This window comes from Oryx dammah, unplaced genomic scaffold, assembly GCF_014754425.2.
Source record: "Oryx dammah isolate SB20612 unplaced genomic scaffold, SCBI_Odam_1.1 HiC_scaffold_9, whole genome shotgun sequence".
Lineage (NCBI taxonomy): Eukaryota > Metazoa > Chordata > Mammalia > Artiodactyla > Bovidae > Oryx > Oryx dammah.
Window position 1 is genome coordinate 17,061,321 of NW_024070193.1, and position 23,662 is coordinate 17,084,982.

The 23,662-nt window shown below is 37.3% G+C and overlaps 1 protein-coding gene across 39 annotated transcripts in view; it reads left to right on the plus strand.

Annotated features, from left to right (window-relative positions):
• Nucleotides 1-23,662, plus strand: part of LOC120867962 (sarcolemma associated protein) — a 157,833-nt gene that overhangs the window by 114,930 nt on the left and 19,241 nt on the right. For 38 of the 39 annotated variants that reach the window (XM_040246472.1, XM_040246437.1, XM_040246435.1 and 35 more), the window contains 3 exons: nucleotides 13,853-13,912; nucleotides 19,192-19,272; nucleotides 19,487-19,546. In XM_040246472.1, coding sequence (XP_040102406.1) covers nucleotides 13,853-13,912; nucleotides 19,192-19,272; nucleotides 19,487-19,546 — 201 coding nt within the window. Of the gene's footprint in view, nucleotides 1-13,852; nucleotides 13,913-13,934; nucleotides 13,978-19,191; nucleotides 19,273-19,486; nucleotides 19,547-23,662 lie in introns of those variants that run through there. The other variant, XM_040246474.1, reaches the window with a different exon arrangement.

Below are 23,662 nucleotides of genomic sequence, written 5' to 3' on the forward strand. Positions count from 1 at the left end.
CAGAGCAGTGTTCTTTTTAAATAAAAAGATGTTTGGATATTTTTTATTGAGTCATAGTTATGGAGATAAACATTCAGAGATTGAACAGAAGTTATATAAATTCTGGATTACAGCTATCCCTTCCGTGGGGATATCAGCCAATAAGGTTATGTTTACAAGGAGTAAGTAATGCATGGGAAAATGCTAAATGTGGTAGGTACATAGAGGGGAAAATGAAAATATAAAATCCTGTTTTTGTGGACAAAGAATGAACCAAAGAACAGAAAAAATAAAATATAAGCATTCCTAGACATTTGAATCCACTGAGTTCTTAAGTATAAGAAGTTTGGGTTGTGAGTTCAGCTAGTTAGGGTATAGTTTGTTATCTGAATCCATTTCGTTTCTGAGTTTCCATGGCAAGTAGCAAGAATTTGATTAATGAGGATGCCTGTTGTACCTCAGATTTTCCAAATCTGTTTGGCTCCTTAAATTTGGATAGCTGGAGCTGGCGTAGTAAGGGTCACCTCTGGTTTGATTTGTTCTCATTTCCATTATGTTTGGACATTTTTATTATTTGATGATAAGATGCCATTGTAGAAATTATTGCTTTGCTTGCCGATAATAAGTATTATGGCGAGCAAAGCAAGTTCAGCAAAAATCTTCCTGAAGTGAACTTGTGAAACAATTTGGTATGATTTTTTTTTACAAGCACACATAACCTTTTTTGCCATTATTTTCTTTAATAGGCATCTTGAACTGATTTATAATCTTGAACAAGAAACATTTATTCTGTGAGCAGTAATACTTTATATTCTTGTTTCCAGTCTTTTAAAAAGTGAATATTAAGAACCTGGCTTTCATTATTTACTGTGCTTGTATCCTATAAATTCACTTGATGTTTTAAAAATTAGAAAGCAAATAGTTTACTTTCGTAGGGGTTATCTTGCCTATTTTAAACATATTGACAAGTTTTTTTCAATTTATGTGTATGACTCCATAAGAGAACAATTTGATTGTTGGTTCTCTCTGTTTATAAGGTGATTTTGAGGAAATTAAATGAGTCAAAACACACTTCAATTTGTTTTCCTTTTATGGTAAAAACAGACTGTGCTCCTTTTAATTCTCTTGTAAGAGAAAAGCTTTTAATCTCCAGCACAGAGATCGGATTTTGAACAGATTTAAATATAACCTTTTGCATAATTACAGAACTGTGAAGTAAAATTTCAGTATAAAAATACATCATACAAAATCTAGGATAAGTAATGTTAGTAAAACTTGCTATTAAAGTTCTAGCAAAGTCTCTTCTTCAGAGATTCAGGCATGAAGTTTGGTTTAAGCAGAACTCCACATTCCATGTTCCTTGCAAATTTTAGTCACTCGAGGTTTACCATATAAACTTGTATGAATACATTGAGACCTTTGTGTGCTTGCCAAACATGCTTTCTGGGTTAAAAATTGTGTTCTTTCTCAGTCTGTGTAATACACATCCTGTGAATTCTGCTGCTTGATTAACTTGTGTGCTTAGTGAAAGGATGAAAGGTGAAAGGTAAGCTAAGGATGTAGAGACCCGCCACCAGTTGGTGGGCATGAAGTGAAAAACAGCCTTCTTTGGACTGCTGCCCGCCTCTTTAATTTCTCTTGCTACTCTTAGTCACAGCAGCTGGATGCCTGAGAAACTTTGCTGAGATCTGCTTTATGGAGACAAACTGCCCCTTCCCCACAAAGACATCTCCGTTTTGATGGAGTTAGAAGTCCCATGACATAAGCTTCATGTCTTTGTATTCTTACAGAATACTTTCTATATGACTTAGTTGTTTTTCTTTTTTCTTTATTTTTTTTTAATTTATTTTTTCGCCATGCCTCTTGGCATGTGAGGTCTTAGTTCCCCAACCAGGGATCAAACCTGCGACCCTTACATTGGAAGCATGGTCTTACCACTATACTGAAAGGAAAGTCCCAATAGTTTTTACTATTATTAGGCAAAAGTCTTATTCTCTTAATATTTCATAGTTTATTTCTACTTATTTCCTAATTTTAGAAGTTTTTTTTTTTCCCCTCCTTGCCTCCCATCCCATTTTGATATTGCAGTCACAATCTGTGTATGATTTTCTCCTTCCATCCTGCTTTCTCTTAGGGCTTTGCTTTGACTCAGAAATTGCCTTATTTGGAGTAATGCTTTGCTTTGAATCTCTGATGCTCATGTGATTGTTTACTTTTCATCACTCTATGATATCAGCCTCTCTGAACAATTTCAGGCTTATTCTGATTGCATATTGTACTTGAAACAGTTTTAAATTTTCATCTTTTAAACTGTTGTTTCTCTAAGCCAAAGCAGTTTATTTATGACAAAGAATAGAAAACGCTTGGTGTGGTTCCCTGCTCTTATTAGTTAATGTTCCCATTACAGGAAAGTCTTGAGTTTAAACTAGCTTATTTTTTATTTCTTTGTTCTCAGAGTAGTTGTTCAACTTAAGATATATTGGAAGGTTTTTATTTATTGTTTACTTGTACCAAACATTTCCCCAGTCAGCTAGCTTTCCATATTTCTGCCAGATTTTCTCTCAATATAACTGTACAGAAGATAGTCTTAAATTCATGCCAGTAATGTTTTGATACATAGACTGTTCCTTTAAAAAAAAACCTGTTTCTGTATTCTTGAAATTGGTTCATTTAATTTTAAATCTATGCTTGAATTCCAATCTTGTTTCCTCTTTCTTTCTTTATTCTTAGGTTTTAAGACAAATAGCTTTTGGAATTGTTTTTATAGAAAGGCAGACTATCTTCTACAATAGTAATTTTATTTTGCTGCAGAAAGTAATAACCTTGTGAAAGTCTGTATTATTAAAATTTGCAGCCTCTCAGAATCAGTCTTTGCAGTAATAATAAAGCTTTCTTTCTACTATGTGAGCTGCTGTTCTCTGAAGGGAAATAAATTGTCAGCTTGATGTTGAATGCTATTTGTTAATTTTTACTTACTGTCTTTTAAAATAATATTTATTTATTTGGCTGCCTGGGGTCTTAGTTGTGGCGGGCAAGCTCAGTAGTTGTTCCATGTGATCTCTGGAGCACGTGGGTTTTAGTTGCTCCATGTGGGATCTTAATTCCCCGACCAGGGATCAAACACAAGTCCCATGTATTGCAAAGTGGATTCTTAACCATTGGACCACCAGAGAAATCCCTGGTTATATCTTGATGTTAATTCTAATCTCAGTTCCTAAGCTGTATTTCCCTTTAATGACCTTCTAGGTAACTTTAGCTCATTTTTATTTGTGATGTTTAGAGTTGGATCAAAGGAACATTTATGTGAATTCTGATTTGATCCCTCATTGGCAGTATGACTGTGGGTGGTACGATCTTTTCAAACCTCAGTTTCCTCTTTTATAAAATGGGATGGTAGTACCTATTTCATAGGATTATGAGAAATGAGACCATATTTACTAAGTGCTCTAAGTAATGCCTGATATGCAGAAATACATGTTACCTAGAAGGTAGAAAACTTTCTAGGGAGCATGAGGCAGGGTTTGGAAGATCATTGTCAGTGGGAGCTTTCATGTTGAAAAGCTTCTTTTTATTCCCAGTTTCAAGATAGGGAAAGCTAATTGATGTAGCTTTATTGTTCCTGTTAACGTAACAGGTTTCTGACAGTCTAGCAGTGGTCTAACTTTTAAATTACCAGTATACATGCCATTTAAAAGATTTGGTCCAGGCACATTATTTTGATGCCCTAGTCGTAACACTGGAGAAGGAAATGGCAACCCACTCCAGTGTTCTTGCCTGGAGAATCCCAGGGACAGGGGAGCCTGCTGGGCTGCCGTCTATGGTGTCGTACAGAGCCGGACACAACTGAAGCAACTCAGCAGCAGCAGTCATAACATTATTTTTTAATAATGAAACCTAACTTTGAGATTTAGAAATATTCTCCAAGTTGGCATTTATTCTTCTACTTTTCTGTTTAAGGTCCCTAGGGAACTGACACCCATATCTGATTGTCAGTGCTGTTTGAGTTTATCTTCTGCTTTCAGTTGGTTGTAGCTGTCATGTGAGGAAAATGGTTCTTGAAGAACGAGGCACAAGTGTCTCCTGTTAAGCTTCTTTTGTTTGCATTGTTTCTCATTTTCATTCTGTGCCACATAGTAATAGAGATACTATGTCATATATTTTTATCAGCCAAGAAATAAATTTGGTTCTGTTCTATTCTGTCTTTGACAATATTTGATGGTTTTTTACAATTCTATCATGTTTTCTGACCATACAAAGTGCTTTGGTGCTGGTTCTCAAATGTTGTCAAACTTATTAAAACCATCAGTTCTACTTCTTGGTAGGTTCTCTGCAGAAAGGCATATGTATATGGATCAGGTACAGATGCAAGAATGTTCACAGCAGCATTATTCTCAGTAGTTCAGAACTAGGGAAAAAACCCTAAAGATTTTCAGTATTCAATTAGGTTAAAAAAAAAACAAAAACGCTGAGGAATATAGGATGAACAAAGTTCAAAAGCACTAAAATTATATTATTTAGTCACACATATTTGAGTAGTATGACTCTAAAGAAATGTGAGAAATTAGGTACCATAAAAGTTGGGATGGTGCTTACCTTTATGGGATTGGAAAAGCAAATGTGGAAGGCTTTGGGAGTGGGGATTAATTTGGGCTGTAGTCATACAGATGTTTTCTCTTTAAAAGAAAAAAAAGACTTTATTAATTAGCCTGTCCATTGTGTTTTATGCACCTTCCTGGATGCTATGTTTTATACTAAATATGGTTTAAAATAGGGGAAAAATGAATAATTACCTCTCTAAAGTAACACTCAAAAAGAGGGAGTTTACTTTAAAAAAAGATCTTCTTTACTTTCAGTTGTGCCAAGGGAAGTAGTTCTTTCAAGACCTGCAGTTATCATTACAAGGAAGTTCTGTTTTGCCTCTGAGGATTTTTCCAAGTTTGATCTCTTTAAAAATAAATACCTAATTTACTCATCCAGCAAGTATTATTAAGCCTCTTACTATGTGTTTACCTGGCATTATTTTAGCTTTGTGGTGTATAGAAATGAACAAGACACAGCTAGCTTTACCTTGATGGAATTTACATTCTCTTGAGAAAAAAATTAATAGACTAATAATATGTCAAGTAGTGATAAGCCCATTGAAGAAAAAAATGGAAGATTATAAGGCAGTGAAAGTGAAAGTTTCTCAGTTGTGTCCAGCTCTTTGCAACCCCACGGACTATACAGTCCATGGAATTCTCCAGGCCAGAATACTGGAGTGGATAGCCTTTCCCTTCTCCAGGGGATCTTTGAACCCAGGTCTTCTGCATTGCAGGCGGATTCTTTACCAGCTGAGCTACAAGGGAAGCCAAAGAATACTGGAGTGGGTAGCCTGTCCCCTCTTCAGGAGATCTTTCTGACCCAGGAATCAAACGAGGGTCTCCTGCATTGCAGACAGATTCTTTACCAACTAAGCTATCAGGGCAGTTCAGTTCAGTTCAGTCACTCAGTTGTGTCCAATTCTTTGTGACCCCCATGGACTGCAGCATGCCAGGCTTCCCTGTCCATCACTTAAGTCCCAGAGCTTACTCAAACTTATGTCCATTGAGTTGGTGATGCCATCCAACCATCTTATCCTCTGTTGTCGCCCTCTCCTCCCACCTTCAATGTTTCCCAGCATCAGGATCTTTTCAAATGAGTCAGTTCTTCACGTCATGTGGTCTGAGTATTGGCACTTCAGCATCAGTCCTTCCAATGAATATTCAGTACTGATTTCCTTTAGGATGGGCTGATTGGATCTCCTTGCAGTCCAAGGGATTCTCAAGAGCCTTCTCCAACACCACAGTTCAAAAGCATCATTCTTTGACGCTCAGCTTTCTTTATAGTCCAACTCTTACATCCATTCATGACTATTGGAAAAACCATAGCTTTGGCTAGACAGACCTTTGTTGGCAAAGTAATGTCTCTGCTTTTTAATATGCTGTCTAGGTTGGTCATAGCTTTTCTTCTAAAGAGCAAGCGTCTTTTAATTTCATGGCTGCAGTCACCATCTGCAGTAATTTTGGAGCCCCCCAAAATAAAATCTGTTACTGTTTTCATTGTTTCCCCATCTATTTGCCATGAAGTAATGGGACTGGATGTCATGATCTTAGTTTTCTGAATGTTGAGTTTTTTTTTTTTTGAATGTTGAGTTTTAAGCCAACTTTTTCACTCTCCTCTTTTACTTTCATCAAGTGGCTCTTTAGTTCTTCATTTTTTGCCATAAGAGTGGTATCATCTGCATATCTGAGTTATTGATATTTCTCCCCGCAATCTTGATTGCAGCTTTTGCTTCATCTAGCCCACTGTTTCTCATGATGTACTCTGCATATAAGTTAAATAAGCAGGGTGACAATATACAGCCTTGTAGACATACTCCTTTCCCGATTTGGAACCAGTCTGTTGTTCCATGTCCAGTTCTAACTTGCTTCTTGACCTACATACTGATTTCTCAGGAGTCAGGTGAGGTGGTCTGGTATTCCCATCTCTTTAAGAATTTTCCACAATTTGTTGTGATTCACACAGTCAGAGACTTTAGCATAGTCAATAAAGCAGAAGTAGATGTTTTTCTGGAACTCTTGTACCTATCAGGGCAGCATGTGGGATTTGAACAGATTTGAGATTAAGCTGAGTGAGTTGTACATGTGTCTGGGGAAAGAGTGTGTGAGATGAAGAAAAACCACATGAAAACCCAAGGCAAGTCTAAAGGAGTGTTAAAACAATAAAACTGCCTCTAAGAAATAAACAGAAGGACAGAGAGTAAGTGTTTTAGGCTTTGCATGTTAAAGGGTCTCTTTTATAAGTACCAACTCTGCCACTGTGGTAGAAACCAGCAATGGACAATATGTAAATGAAGTAACCTGACCATGTTCCTATAAAACTTGGTTTACCAAGCAGGCAACAAGCTGAATTTGGCCCTGTAGGGCCGTAGTTGGCTTACAGACCTTGTAGATCATGGTAGGGATTTAAGATTTTGTTTTAAGGATGATAGAGTTTTGAGCACTGTGAAGAAGGCTGAGCACCGAAGAATTGATGCTTTTGAACTGTGGTGTTGGAGAAGACTCTTGAGAGTCCCTTGGACTGCAAGGAGATCCAACCAGTCCATCCTAAAGGAGATCAGCCCTGGGATGTCTTTGGAAGGAATGATGCTAAAGCTGAAACTCCAGTACTTTGGCCACCTCATGGAAAGAGTTGACTCATTGGAAAAGACTCTGATGCTGAGAGGGATTGGGGGCAGGAGGAGAAGGGGACGACAGAGGATGAGATGTCTGGATGGCATCACTGACTCAATGGACTTGAGTCTGAGTGAACTCCGGGAGATGGTGATGGACAGGGAGGCCTGGCGTGCTGTGATTCATGGGGTTGCAAACAGCTGGACACAACTGAGCAACTGAACTGAATGTGTGTTTATAATTTTTTGAAGAAGGTGGTACTTCAGTTTTCAACATCCTAGAGAAAGATGGAAGTGGCTTTTAGAACCTTTGTTTATTCTGTTTCATTATTTGCTATATTCATATAACAAGCATTTGTAGAACCTGTATTATGTGACACAATTGTGTTGAGAAATTTATTAATAATAAATTCATTAATTATTTATTAAATTATTGTTAAATAAATAACTTAATGTTAAATTTAAAATAATATTATTTATTATTAATAATTATTATTAATAATAAGATACCTTGCTGCTTTCACTAGACCTAAATGATTTATCTTGGTAATCCACAAAAAGTACCTGGCACTTTCTGATGTATAGTATTTGAAGTAATGAGTCTATTCTTCAAAGAGTTTATCGTATGGTGGTAAAGATGCTTAATAGAGACACTAATGAAGAGCTATGGAATGGGAGAGGAGAGATACCAGATTCATCCCAAAGAAAGGAAGAGAAGACAAATTCAGTTTTATGGGATGAGATAAGCTCCTGTGAGATTTCTGGGTGAAGATGTTTGAGAAGTAGTTAGGCATCAGGGTTCTGGAATGTAAGAGAGCGAGAATGAGATGAGGCATCAATATGTAGAAGTTATTCAACTGTCAGTTCAGTTCCGTCGCTCAGTCGTGTCCAGCTCTTTGCGACCCCTTGAATTGCAGCACGCCAGGCCTTCGTGTCTATCACCAACTCCCGGAGTTCGCCCAAACTCTTGTCCATCGAGTCGGTGATGCCATCCAGGCATGTCATCCTCTGTCGTCCCCTTCTCCTCCTGCCCCCAATCCCTCCCAGCATCAGAGTCTTTTCCAATGAGTCAACTCTTCGCATGAGGTGGCCAAAATATTGGAGTTTCAGCTTTAGCATCATTCCTTCCAAAGAACACCCAGGACTGATCTCCTTTAGAATGGACTGGTTGGATCTCCTTGCAGTCCAAGGTACCCTCAAGAGTCTTCTCCAACACCACAGTTCAAAAGCATTAATTCTTCAGCACTCAGCTTTCTTCACAGTCCAACTCTCACATCCATAAGTGACTACTGGAAAAACCACAGCCTTGACTAGACAGACCTTTGTTGGCAAAGTTGTCTCTGCTTTTGAATATGCTATCTAGGTTGGTCATAACTTTCCTTCCAAGAAGTCAGCGTCTTTTAATTTCATGGCTGCAGTCATCATCTGAAGTGATTTTGGAGCCAAAAAAAATAAAGTCTGACACTATTTCCACTGTTTCCCCATCTATTTCCCATGAAGTGATGGGATTCAAGTGTAGCAGGTAGTTAATGCTATTAAAAATTTTTTTTGAGATCTCAGAGACTAATTTCTTTTTTCTTGCTTGATAGAACTATAAAAATTTGTACCCTGCTTTCCCCCATTGCAGACAATGCTGCATTGGAAATCTTTGTACCAGCCTCTCTCTTTCCAGTGTGATGTGTAGAAGAGAGGTTGTGGTGTCAAAGGGCCTACACTTTCAGCATTGGGATAGTTCCTGCCAAATTGCCCTCTAAACAAAATATTCATACTGATTTACACTTCCCCTGAAAGGACAGAAAGCTACTCATTTACCCACCCCCTCTCAGTCAGTACTGAAATTCAGTATGTTGCCAGCCTGATGGGCAAATAATGCCATGGTATCGTGTTAGTGGATAGACCATGGATTTCTCAGGTTTACTAGACATTTGCATTTCTTGGCTTGTGAGTTCTGTGTTCCTGTTCATTGCCCTTCTTTCCCCTGTGTTATTTGACTTTCTGTTATTAAGTTTTTGGAAGGTGTCATATCTTTGTTTGCCTTCTTCACAGGCCCTTTCCTCATTCCTTGCTTTGTTTTTTGTTATGACTGCCTTCTGACATACTGTTGTTTATCTCTTTATTGCCTGCCCTCCCAGCACCATTAGAATAAGAACCAGGAGGGCAGGGATTTTGTCATTTGTTCATTCTGATGTTTCCAACACCTGGGACAGTACCTGGCACATAATAGGCACCCCCTAGTTAATGGTTTGATGAATGAATGAAGTGATTAGTAACCTATATCTGTTATTTGTTTTTCAAATATTTTCCCGTGTTTGCACTTCCTCTTTAGTTTTGTTTTTGGTGAGTTTGATCATGTAGAAAAATTTAACTTATATGAGATCATACCTATTAGTTTTTTCACACATGACTTTTGAAGTCTACAGTTTGCCTACCTCCTTTTTACCCTTTTGTTCCCTTCATTCACTTCTCCCACCTCCCACTCCCCACCTCTGGCAACCACCAGTCTGTTCTCTGTATCTATGAGCTTGTATGTTTGTTTGTTTAAAATTCTACATATGAGAGAGATCATATGGTATTTGTCTTTCCCCGTGTGACTTTTCTTAGCACTGTGTTAGCACTTGGTGTGCACTTAGCACTTGGTATTAGCACTTAGCACTGTGCCCTTAAGGTCCATCCATGTTGTCACAAATGGCAAGACCTCATTCTCTGTTATGGCTGAAGGGTACTCCATTCTATGTGTACATGTCCACTCACCTGCTAGTGCCTTATCTTGGCTGTTGCAAACAATGCTGCAGTGAATGAGGGTGTGCATTACTGTTCTTCCAGTTACTGTTTTTGTTTCCTTCAAGTAAATACCTAGAAGTGGAATTTCTAGATCATATAGTGGTTCTATTTTGAATATTTTGAAGAATCTCCATACTGTTTTTCATAGTGGCTACATCAGTGTACGTTTCCACCAACAATGTGCAAGGGTTCCCTTTTCTCCACATTTCTTATTATTTCTTGTCTTTTTGCTGATAGCCATTTTAAGAGATGTGAAATGATATTATCGTACGGGTTTGGTTTGCATTTCCCTGATGATAAGTGATATTGAGCATCTTTCCGTGTGCCTATTGCATTGCCTTTTGCTAAGTTGTGTCCAACTCTTGCGACCCCATGGACTGTAGCTGGCCAGACTCCTCTGTCCATGGGATTCTCCAGGCAAGAGTTTTGGAGTGGGTTGCCATTTCCTTCTCCAGGGATGTTCCTAACCCAGGAATTGAACCTGGGTCTCCTGCATTGCAGGCAGATTACCAAATGAGCTATGAGGGAAGACCCCATGTACCTATAGGCCATCTGTATATCTTCTTTGGAAAAATCTGTTCAAATATTCTGTGCATTTTTAAATGAAATTCTTTTTTGCTTTTTGACTTGTTCATACATACTTAGATCATAATCAGAAGAAAAGAAAGTCAATGAAAGCCTGAGAAAAAAGGAATGAGCAAGCACATACAAGAAGTAGGAATGAGTCGTATCTTAGAAGCCAAATGAAAAGAGTTTTTATAAGGAGGCAGTAAACTTTTGATAAAGTATGATGAATGGGTCCATTCACAGTAAAAGATAAAAGACATAAAACACAAGAACAGAGAGAATGAGAGTAGAAGCTTACTTTAGAAACATAAAACAGTAGAGTTAGAGATTTTGAGGTTGGAGATTTTAGAGGATGCAAAGAAAATTCTTAATGAGTATGCAGTTTTCTTTTGAGTGATAAAAGTATTTTGGAACTAGATGAAGCTGGTGGTTCCATATTATAGTGAATATACTAAATGCCACTTTATTGTTCACTTTAAAATTAATACACTATGTGAATTTAATCCCAGGTTTTTTTTTTTAGAAAAGACCATATACTGAGGTACATGAAATTTAAGAACACCAGGGATAAAGAAAAGATTCTGAAAATTGCCAGGGAGAAACAAAGGATCTCATACTGTATTATTAATCATAATAAATTAAATAATAATATAGTGATAAACAAACCCTGAAATCATAACAACTTAATTCAACCATTTACTTTTTTTTTTTTTTTTTGCTGTGTCACAGGCTTGTGGGATCTTAGTTCCCCAACCAGGAATTGAACTCAGGGCACAGCAGTGACAGCCCAGAATTCTAACCTCTAGGCCACCAAAGTGAAAGTAAAAAGTGTTAGTTGTTCAGTCGTATCCAACTCTTCGTGACCCCAGGGACTATAGTCCACCAGGCTTCTCTGTCCATGGAGTTCTCCAGGCAAGAATACTGGAGTGGCCATGAAGAGTGCCATTCTCTTCTCCAGGGGTCTTCCCCACCCAGGAATCGAACCCAGTCTTCTGCAGTGCAGGCAGATTTTTTACCATTTGAGCCACCTAGGAAGCCCACTGGGCCACCAGAGACCTCACAAATAGTTCCTTTTCATTTATGCTACATGTCCTTGGTAAGGGAGAACATTCTGTTCCATACTGTTACTCAGGAATGGAGATTAATCTGAGCACTTTGTTTCTAGAGTGGGAAAGGAACAAGTGTAGAAAAGTCCTGCTCTCTTTTAAATGCTTCTGCCTTGAGTAGAACCAATCACATGGACCTTCTTCAGTTAGGGACTTGCAATGTGCAATATTCTTAGATGCCCAGAAAGGTTAGGCAAACCAGGCACTGCTGAGCACAAGAAATCTCTACCACGCACACTGAGGACCAAGGGTCTGACTGGCAGTAGACTTACCTTCCAATTTGAAGCTAGAAGACAGTGAAACGATTTTTTTTTTTTTTTAATTCTGAATGACTATTTTTCCTGTGAAGTTTTGTATCTGTCAAACCATCTGTCAAATGTGAGCATAGAACAGTAGCATTTTTAGAGGAGCAGAGTTACAGAGCTTTTACCTTCTATCCATCTCTTATCCAGAAATTATCAGAGGCTATGTTGCACTAAAATAAGAGAATAAAATAGGAAGAGGAGGACTTTCCTGGTGGCACAATGGAAAAGAATCTCCCTGTCAATGCAGGGGACACGGGTTCAGTCCCTGGTCTGAGAAGGTTCCACATGCTGTGGAGCAGCTCAGGCCATGTGCCACAACTGCTGAGCCCAGGTGCTGCGACTCCTGAAGCCTGTGTGCCTAGAGCCCATGTCCCACAAGAGAAGCCACCGCGATGAGAAGCCCATGCACCACCACCGGGGAGCAGCCCCCACTCTCTGCAACTAGAGAAAGCCTGCACACAGTAACAAAAGACCCATGCTTGGAATCTGGGAGAAGGAATTCTACACAGGATATAGCTCAGACTGGAGTGGGAAGGTGAAAGGACTAGGGGAAGGGAGAAACAGGAATATATGATAGATTGCTTGGTATGTTTGATGATATTGAGAGTTTTAGGGTTCTGTAAGAACTTGGGCTGGGTTTGAGATATATTTTTAAAAATTAGCAAAACAAAAGAGGACATTATAAGTTCTAGAAACACTAAATGTTGTATAAGAAGAAAAATGTAATTATGGTATATAACTCAGATGCAAATAACAGTCATAAATTCTGATCGCAGATGGACAAAATGTTACTCTTATTGAGAATATTAGAATATGAGAGCTTACTTGTCTGTAAGAGATTATCAGTAAATAATGCCTAAAATGAAAAAGTTAAGAAATAGCAATATATTACTTAGAAATGTGAATGTAAATACCAAAAGAAATGACTAAAAGTTAAAAGTTGTTGTCTGTGGGAAGTGATTTTTCAGGAATGGAATGGGGTAAAACAGAGGCTGAATAAAACATCTTACATTATATATCTTGTAAGATTAATGCCTTTTGAAATTATCTAAATTTATGACTTTGTCTTTTCTTTTTATCAAGGAGGTAGGAGCAAACAGTGCCACATGCTTCACAGAACCTCTATGAAATGAAAATTATGAGTGATCTCAGAGCTGTTTCAGTGGTTGGGTGATGGGTATAGACCGACTTGCAGTGGGTTGAAGGGTAGAAGAATAGAGAAATTATTTCAAATATTGCAAAAGTGTAAACTGAAGGAGACCAAGTGACATACATCATCAGATAATGGGATATACAGAATTAGATATATTATCCTCCTGACTGGAAAGGTAGAATATGAAAATCCAACTTTAAATAAATGATAAAGAAACCACACTATACAGAGAATGAATGCCCCATAAAAAATTTTTTTTATTTATTTAAATAATTAGCTCTTCTAAAATGATTCATTTTACTGAAACATGTCATACAGACATCTCTGCTAAATTTTATCAATAGGGAAAAGTAAGCTGTTGGTATGATTTGTATTTATCTAAATGAAATACCTTCCTAGAATTCCTTTATTTCAAGTTAATATTGTTGACTTAAAAAAGTGTTGCTTTGTTTTTTCTGAGTCTTTTAAAAAGTGCAGGGCTACTACAATAAGATGAAAAAAAGATTTTTAATAATAAAATAAGGCGAAAATTAATGTAAACTGAGGGCAGATTGTTTCCCTACTCTCGGGTTTCTGCATTAACCTGATTCCTCTAGTATAGTTCAAGTTCTCTTAGTTCCCCCTTCCAGGTTCAAGTTTTTGTTCAAGCCTAGTCATGGGAGTAATGCTATCATCTTTAAATTTGGTCATGGAATGTGTTACACTGCCCTGCTCAGGGAAGTGCTTGCTGCTCAGTTTGAGCTTGGATAGTAACGTTTATTTTCTTTGGCAGAGAAGCTGATCGTCGAGGGGCACCTAACCAAAGTAGTAGAAGAGACAAAGCTTTCAAAAGGTTCGTTTTCTGTGGGGTTTCTGTGGCATTTTTCTGTGGGTTTTGACAACTCTTGGATAATGAAGGTTAGTGTACATTTCCAAGGTCATAGCACTTTATCCATCAATTTATGTCTTATAGCTCACAATCCAGTAACAGTACCAGATAATAATATAAAACAGTTGGAGTTCTGTCTTAAGAAGGATATGTTCATTGAAAGGTTTCTTTTTAAATGAGTATATATGTGTGGGGTTTTTTTAATGCTTGGAATAGGTTTCATTAGCTACTAAAGATTTGCTGTGATCTCTGTCTCACTTCCAGCATTATTTTCAGCTTTGATCTAAAATTTTTAATCAAATAGAGTGTAAATCTTGTTTGAAACAGATGAAAAATGTTTTCAGTTCTCTTTTTCTAGTTATTGTACATTTAATATTTGTTATGATATTTAATATTATCTTAATTGCTGGCATCTCAGTTTGATTTAAACAAAAGTGATTATGTAGAACCTTACATTTTGTGATGAATAGTCCTATAATTGCTTGAAGTAATTTATTCTGTTAATTATTTTCTATAGAAAAAGTTGTCAGACCTTAGAAAAGAAAAGTAAGTTTTAAAGCATCATGTTGTCAAGTCACTTTTATGTGTAGGGAAATTGGGCAAATAAATTTATTGGAATATGTTCATTATTCCTTCTAGGACTTTTATCAGGAGAACGTGTCAGTATAAAATTTAAAACTAAATTCAAAATCATTTGGGTCAGTCGAAACAATGAATAATAAAAGGTTGCTGTAATCAGTTTCATTAATTCTGTTTTATGACAGTAACTGGATCTATTTGGCTTTTAAAAATATTTAAAAGGATAGTGTTATCCCAACTATCTGGTGGCTTCCATTTGGAATTTTGTGCACGGCACATGCCATATTTGGGGAAAGAATGCGTAAAATATGCATCACTAATATTGTTCTGGCAAACAGGCATTGAGTTTCAGAACAGTGAACTATTTTTAGTACGTATGGCAATTTATTTCATCTTATTAAAGTGAGATGAGAACAGATTTTAAAATAGCTTTTACTTCACCAACTAAATACCTATTCAGATTAGTTGGTTAAATAGCCAGCACTTTGATGTAATGTAGCCTTAAAAAAATCAGTGCTGCTTTTAATTAAAGAAAAGTATCTTGCTACCTTTGTGCTTCTATTTAATGCATTATGAATTAGAATTTATTTCCTTGAAATTACATGATGTCATTATTGAAAAAGAAAATGTTATGATTTCCTTTTGAAATCTGGCTATAAAATATGTATTGAAAACTTTAAAGAGCATGCTTAACAATTTACTAGCAGTTTCACTTCTGAGTTTTTATCTTAAAAAGGAACAAATTGGACAGATGTACAAGGACGTTTGTATTGTTTAAAAGCAAAAAGAAAACATAAGCATCCAGTAAAAAGGGCATTTATTAAATAACTTATAGCAAGTGTGTCCATGCAAGTGAATAGAATACATCCTTTAAGAATGGTAATACAGAAAGTTCCTTACTAGTAGTAAGGACTCAGCACTTTCACTGCCAGGGTCTGGGTTCAGTCCTTGGTTGGGGAGCTAAGATTCTGCAAAGCCTAGTGGCACAACCGGAAAAAAAATAGGGAAAGAATGAATGCTAATACAGATATAAGTTTTATATACCCAGAGATTTTTCTGTCAGCTGTCAGCATTTTACTGGCACTAACCACAGTTGGCATGCAGAGGTATATTAATCCCTGTAACAAACTAACATGGCTTAAATAAATTATATTTAAATGCTTTATATCTAGCTATAAAGTATTTTCTTTTAGATATGGCTGGATTATTTTATTTTTTAAATATTTTCACTGGTGATGTTTTTAATAGAATTTTCTGCATTGAAAAATATCAGTTGCTAGAAATTGCCAGTTACTAGTTGTTACAAGTCTTGGTGGTATTAATGTTTCCTTCAGGTATTTCACCTAATGCAAAATGCAGTTGTAGGTTGCCCATGCCTTCTATTTAAGCCCTCACTCAACTTGCAGTCATTTTATGTTTATGGTAGATTTGTCATGAAATTAAAAGACGCGTACTCCTTGGAAGGAAAGTTACGACCAACCTAGATAGCATATTCAAAAGCAGAGACATTACTTTGCCGACTAAGGTCCGTCTAGTCAAGGCTATGGTTTTTCCTGTGGTCATGTATGGATGTGAGAGTTGGACTGTGAAGAAGGCTGAGTGCCGAAGAATTGATGCTTTTGAACTGTGGTGTTGGAGAAGACTCTTGAGAGTCCCTTGGACTGCAAGGAGATCCAACCAGTCCATTCTAAAGGAGATCAGTCCTGGGTGTTCTTTGGAAGGACTGATGCTGAAGCTGAAACTCCAGTACTTTGGCCACCTCATGAGAAGAGTTGACTCATTGGAAAAGAAGGGAGGCTGGGAGGGATTGGGGGCAGGAGGAAAAGGGGACGACCGAGGATGAGATGGCTGGATGGCATCACTGACTCAATGGACATGAGTTTGAGTGAACTCCGGGAGATGGTGATGGACAGGGAGGCCTGGCGTACTGCGATTCATGGGATCACAAAGAGTCGTACACGACTGAGCGACTGAACTGAACTGAACTGAACTGAAGGATGGCAGTAGAAAAAAAACAATTTGTCAAACAGCGGCTTTTAATTTCAGGTTCTACCAGCCACTGGCTTTGTGCCCTTAGGCAATTTACTTTAGTACTTTAAATCTCAGTTTCCTCATTTATAAAATGGGATCAACAGTAAATAACTTACAGGGTCTTTTGGAAATTTAATGACGTACTGTTTTTAAAGCAGGAAGCACCTTTCTGTTAGCAAATATTAGTTCTTCTTCTCTCCCCCTTTGATTCTTGATCTTGCTTTCTTTGCAAATAATGGTTCCAGTGGTATCAGAACTGGCCTATGTTTGTTTTGCCCATCCACTGTTATGTCTGCTTGAAGATATAGTGAAAGCAGTCACTTTATTGTACACTTGCCAGTTTGGGAGTAGTTTGGTATTGATGTTGATAGCTTTCCATTTATCCCTCTTACATATACTATTGCTGTGCATTTTAATAAGTAAGTACTGCAGAAAAAATCAACTGGTGCTGTGGTTCATGGGGTCACAAAGAGTCAGACACAACTGAGCAACTGAACTGAACTGAATGAATTTTAATACAGGGAAGTTGGGTACTGCTTCATAGCTGAAGAGTAGAGGTTTTAAATAGTAGAGACTCTTGTCACTCATTTGTTGTGTCCTGTTCATCTTGAATAGATTTTATTTGCCTCCATATAATAACTGTAGTGTCAAGACACAACAATGATGCCACATGACTTGACTTGCAGTAAACTGTGTCTTTAATCATCTCTTTTTGGAGCACCTCCTACATACTATGCCTTGTTCGGACTGAGGATTTAGCAGTTAACAAAACAGACAGATTCCTGCACTCATAGAGCTTATATTCTACTAAGACCTTAATGGAAACCTCTAAGGCAATTTTACCTTCCTAGCTACTGTTCCAAATAGGAAATAAAAGTTGCTTGTAAGCCAGAAGAATATGTCTGAAAATACATTCCTCTTGGTTTACCTTGATACCTTGATCATAAAATTGCCAAGAATATTAAAATTAGAAGTCTTTTTGTCTTTTCCGTTCAGTCCCTACAGAATGGTTTCTTTCCTTTCTATATATTGATAAGATGTATTCACACCTCCCTCATTTGAGACTGTAACTTTGTGATCAAAACTAGTACATTCAGAAATGTCTAACTAGAACACACTGTGAATGCACACTAGAGGCCTCAGATTAGATTCCCATTGGCCTCAGCGATCAGTGACTTCATGTCTAATCCAAGCTCATTGTCTCTCAGCAGTTGGTCTTTGATTAGAAATGGCAGTGAGAAAAGATGCAAAAGGCCTCTTATAATCCATCACTCATTACACAAATTAAGCCACAAATTTAGGCTATTCTTATATGGAATAGCCATAATATGTTATATTTCAATATTGTATTAGTTATTTTGACAGTGATAGTTTCAGATATGTTTCTGACTACTTCTCAGATGAAAAATATCTCTTGATTTAGTTGATTATGAAAACAGTATATGTTCACTTTAATTTTTCACACAGTTTATGACAGTGTGAAGTTAGAAAGTAAATGTGCATCCCTACCCTCAGAAATGACCATTGGTATCTAGACTTGAATAAATACAAAACAAAAAATTCATAGCTAAACGTTCAACTCTTTTCAGTCTAAACAGAGTCACATTATACATAACAGACTTGACTTTTACTTAATAGTAGTCAATCTATCTTGAACATTTTCCATTCAGTAATGAACAGTGCTGCAGTGAATATCCTTATGGGTACATACTATATGTTGTCTATTATTTCCTTAGGAAAAAGTACTAGAAATGGATATGCACATTTATGTCTTTGATACAGATTACCAAAAACAGTATAGTCAAGTGCATGACATTGTAAAAAGTAATTATATATCTACTGAATTTATAATCTCATTGAGGAAATAAGATATGTATATACAGAGAATACTATAAAACAGAACATGGTTAATGATAAAAACATATGTCCCAGAGAAGATACAATAAAAAAGGAGCAACATACTGGAGAAATGAAGACTTCCTTGGAAGTGATGGGCTTAAGCTATATCTTAGTATAGATTGAATAGGCCAAGTAGTGAGAATGGTCCTTAAGTTTAAGGAAATATCAATTTAAGCAAAGAATTTAAGGCTTGTGGTTCAGGTACCGTTGCATTTTCTTTAGATATAAAAGGCTGTTAATGTTCTTTTTTCAGTGTTACTTTTAATTTAAAAAAATAATGGTAATTTTTTAAAGAGTTTTTGTTATGAGTATGAATATTACTAAGGCAACCTAACTAGTGTTTTTATATAATAGAATCATTTTCTTTCCTCATCTTCATACAATGTCCACATTGTCCTGGAAATTTTTGCTATATTTGTTGCAGTTCTCTGAATACTTTAGCAAAGCTTGCTTCATTTTTGTTTCCAGTTGGCCAGTGGACAGCCTTGAACAAAAGCCCCAGCCCTCTGCACAGCAGTCATGATCCACATTATAATTTAATCTGAGCTCCGTGTAATAAGCAGCATTCCATTTGGGACTAGAGTGGTGAAGAAGTAAGAGCTTCAGTGACCTCAGTTAATTTTAAAAGTATTTTGCATACCAGTAGATTTAGAGCACGCATAGCCTGAAGCAGTTTTACTGATACAAGCTTTTTAATTGTAACATGATTCTACATTTTTTTTCCTACTTGTTAGAAAACCAGGCAAGAGCGAAGGAATCCGACTTGTCAGATACTCTGAGTCCAAGCAAGGAGAAAAGTAGCGACGACACTACAGGTGAGTTTTAACCTAAGGTTTATAACTCTGCAGATGTTATTGTTAGTTATTGTTACCTACTAAGCAGTTTAGGTGTGCAGGTTGGTGTGGGTGGAGATTTCAAAATTCTTACAATGATCCAAATATAATAGCTGTATAAGTTGCACTTATTTTGAAAAGGATAGCTTGCTGATAGAGTTTACTGTTTATAATTCTCTTTTCTCCCCCTCTGTAGACGCCCAAATGGATGATCAAGACCTAAATGAACCCCTTGCTAAAGTGTCCCTATTAAAAGGTACTTTAACACGTTTTTATGACATTTAAACCAGGGCATTGGATTCACTCTTGCCACAAATTCAGTTCCAAGTATTACATGATGTTTTAAGTTTTAGTTAGAAGAGTAAGATAGCTTGTCTACAGTAGCAGAAACTAAAATTTAAAATGTTGATGTTGGTGCTTAAATACTTTAAAGAAAAATGTTTAAATTGTAAAATAATTTGTGTCAATCAAAGTTATTTTTAGGGCAAAGCAGTAAGTGGTAGAATGTGAAATATAGCTGTGGGTTTTTTGTGTTTACCTTGATGTCTCTGACAAGAACTCTATCATTTTTAATGTAAATTAGAAAAAGTTAAAAATATTAACTTTCTTGAAAGAACTACCTATTTAAGTGCCTTAGAGTGTCTTTTTGATAAATCTGTGATTGCCAGCATTTAGTCTCTTTTATAATTGCTTTATTATACACAAGAAAAGTTGACATATAAGTCCAGCTCAGTATGTTAAGCATTTTAGTAGCAATGGACCAATACCAGGCAAGTCTCAGAAATCAGCAGCAACAGCAGCCTGTGGAGGTTTCTTTGTATAGAAATGCCTTTGCATCTGGCTGGGCTCTTAAGGGATCACCCAATTCAGCCCTAGGTTTTGGATTATATAAAGGGAGCCTTGGGCTTCCCAGGTGGCACAGTGGTAAAGAATATACCTGCCAAAAAAAATAAAATAAGATAAAAAAAATTAAAAACAACAAAAAAGAATACACCTGCCAGTGCAGAAGCTGCAAGGGATGTGAGTTCAATCCTTGGATAAGGAAGATCCCTCAGAGGAGGAAATGACAACCCAGTCCAATATTCTTGCCTGAAAAATTCTATGGACAGAGGAGCCTGGTGGGTTGCAGTCCATGGGTCACAAAGAGTTGAACACGACTGAGTGACTGGATGCATGCATGCACATACATGCTTTCACACACAAACACACACACATACACACACACGGAAGCCTTGATTTCACTCTGCATGATCATGCTGCTCTCCTAGCTACATAACAATTAGAATTGGAAGTGATTAGCAAAGAGGTTACCCAGATTCTCTTAGAATTCCTTGGTCTGGGCATCATGGCCTTCTCTTTTCTTCTCCCATGGATCCTGAAGTTGACATAGCTGTTTTGAGCCACCTTTGATTGAATTCCCTTGCCAGGAGAAGTCCTGAAGATTACTGGTCCAGGGAACCAGTTGCCAATCTGCATTTAAGTATGATCATAGTTTCCAATATTTTTCCTGATCTGTACTCTTCTCAGATGACCTCTGGTGTTTGAGACGTGGCTTTTCTTCTCTCTCTCTTTTTTTTTTTTTTTTTTCGGAAAAAAGCAAACAGAAGTTTAAAATTAGGAAAGTGACAGATCTAGCCAAACCTTGAGAGTTGTAGACAGTAACCCCTTTATTTTATTCAATGAAACCCTGTGCCTGGCTTCGTGAACCATTATCCTCAAATTTCATTATTTCCCTTTTTAAAGAACAATCTTTATTTAGAATTATAATACGCTCTCTCTCATGTTAGTCATCTAGGATTAGGAAAGGCATCTAAAGTAGATTAAGCAGTCATCATGAGCTATAATTGAAATGATGAAACAGTAGTAATTTTCCTTGAAATATTATTTTCAGTCAACATCTGTCACTTTTGAAAGAGAAATAAAGCTGTGGCTTGATCCACAGTTTTTTATGTACTTGAAATCATTTCCTTAAAAAAGGTAAAAAGAAAACTGGAATTCAGACCAAGTAGTATCTAATGCAGTTTTGCTTCCTTTAGGGAACCATGCCAGAGACCTCAGTGGTTTCAAAGTCTGATAAGACTGTCCTTGGCATTTGAGGAGTTTCTAATCAAACTGGCAACAGAAGAGGTATAGATGATAAGCTGTTTCTTGTGGTTGTTGCCATTAGGAGTCAAAGAAAGGGAAAAGAATGTCCAGATTATATATTTGTTTCTTTTTGTTTATCTTAGAAGATGGGGAAGAAAGGCATTTCATGGAAGAAGTATCATTGCAATGACTCTGAAAGTGTCATACCACAAAAAAGCTGAACTTGAATCTAGTCAAGATTCTAGATTCAACTGCCAACTTGCAGGACATGTAAAGAACAAGGGACATAGTGTATATGACGTGGTGGATGATGTGATGTTTCTGGTTTTGCACATGTTGAACAGTAAGGTTTTTATAGGTCCTGGTTTGCCTGAAACCATTTATCCCCATTGTCCCAGCATACTTATTAAAAGCTCTTCCTTTCATGGTCACGTGTGCCCCCAGTTTTGTATTGTCACCCTTGGAACCAGAAGCTGTTGGAGTGTAAGGCAGAAACTAGGACCAGAAAATCATTTTCACTTAATTCTGTGACATTTATTGAACCAGGAGATACAGAGGTAAGACACATGAGAAGGCTGCAGTCTTGTGGGAGAAGGAGACATTTTGGGAGAGTCATGAGTGTTTCAGTAGGTGTGGTGGGAACTTTGGAGAGTGCAGCTAATTTCCTGGCCAGGGGCAGAGATGGGGAGGAGCAGTAGTCAGCATGGGCCTTCCAAATGAGTTCCTTAAAGTTAAGTAAGAGTACCCAAGAGTGAAAAGGGAGGCATACATTTCTTTAAAATAGTGCTGACATTTACAAATAGGACTGTTTAATATAGCAGTAACATTTACCAGTAGGAAAGTGTGGTACAGCACAGGCTGTGTTGGGCAAATGTGGAGAGGGATAAGACTGGGCCAGAAAGAAGTGTTTGGGAATTCTCTGCATAGGGATGGACTGTGATAGCAAGGGAAGTTTATAGAGAAAGAAGAGCAATGGGAAGATCAAAGGAGCCAACAAAAGATCCAGTTGTCAAGAAGGGAGCCAGCTGGTCAGAAGGACTAGCAAAGTAAGAGGCTGCTCTTTGGTCCCCTAATCTACGACCGAGGAGGCAAGAATATACACTGGAGAAAAGACAGCTTCTTCAGTAACTAGAGCTGGGGAAACTGCACAGCTACCCAGAAAAGAATGAAATTAGAAACTCCCTAATACCATATACAAAAATAAATTCAAAATGGATTAATGGCCTTAATGTAGGGCCAGACACTATAAAACTCTTAAGAGGAAAACATAGGCAGGACACTGTTTGACATAAATCAGCAATTTCTCTTTTGATCTACCTCCTAGAGTAATGAAAGTAAAAACAAAAACAAATGAGACCTAATTAAAACTTAAAAGTTTTTGCACTGTAAAGGAAACCATAAACATGACAAAAAGACAACCCTCACAGTGGAAAAAAAATAGTTTCCCACTAATAAGGGGTTAATCTCCAAAATATACAAACAAGCTTATACAGCTCAATATAAAAATAAATAAATAAACAATTAAAAAATGAGCAGAAAACCTAAATAGAAATTTCTCCAAAGAAGACATCAGGTGGCCAACAAGCACATGAAAAGATGCTCAACATCACTAACTATTAGAGAAGTGTAACCCAAAACCACAGTGAGGTATCGCCTCCCACAATCAGAATGGCCATTATTTAAAAATCTACAAACAGTAAATGCTGGAGAGGGTATGGAGAAAAGGGAACCCTCTTACATTTTTGGTGGGAATGTAAGTTGATACAGCCACTATGGAGAACAGTGTGTGTGTGTGTGTGGTTAGTCACTAAGTCATGTCCGACTCTTTGTGACCCTATGGATTGTTGCCCATCAGGCTCCTCTGCCTGCCTGTTGTGAATAGGGCTGCATTGAACAGTGAGATGCATATATCTTTTTGAATTATGAATCTCCATTTTTAGTTTTTTAAGGAGAACAGTATAGTGTTCCTTAAAAAACTAAAACTGGAACTACCATATGACCCAGCAGTCCCACTCCAGGTCATATCCCTGGAGAAAACCATTGTTCAAAAAGATACATTCACCCCAGTGGATTTCCCTGGTGGCTCAGATGATAAAGTGTCTGTCTACAGTGTGAGAGACCTGGGTTCAGTCCCTGGGTTGGGAAGATCCCCTGGAGAAGGAAATGGCAATCCACTCCAGTATATTGCCTGGAAAATCCCATGGACAGAGGAGCCTGGAAGGCTACAGTCCATGGGGTCGCAAAGAGTCGGACACGACTGAGCGACTTCACTTCACTTACAATAGCC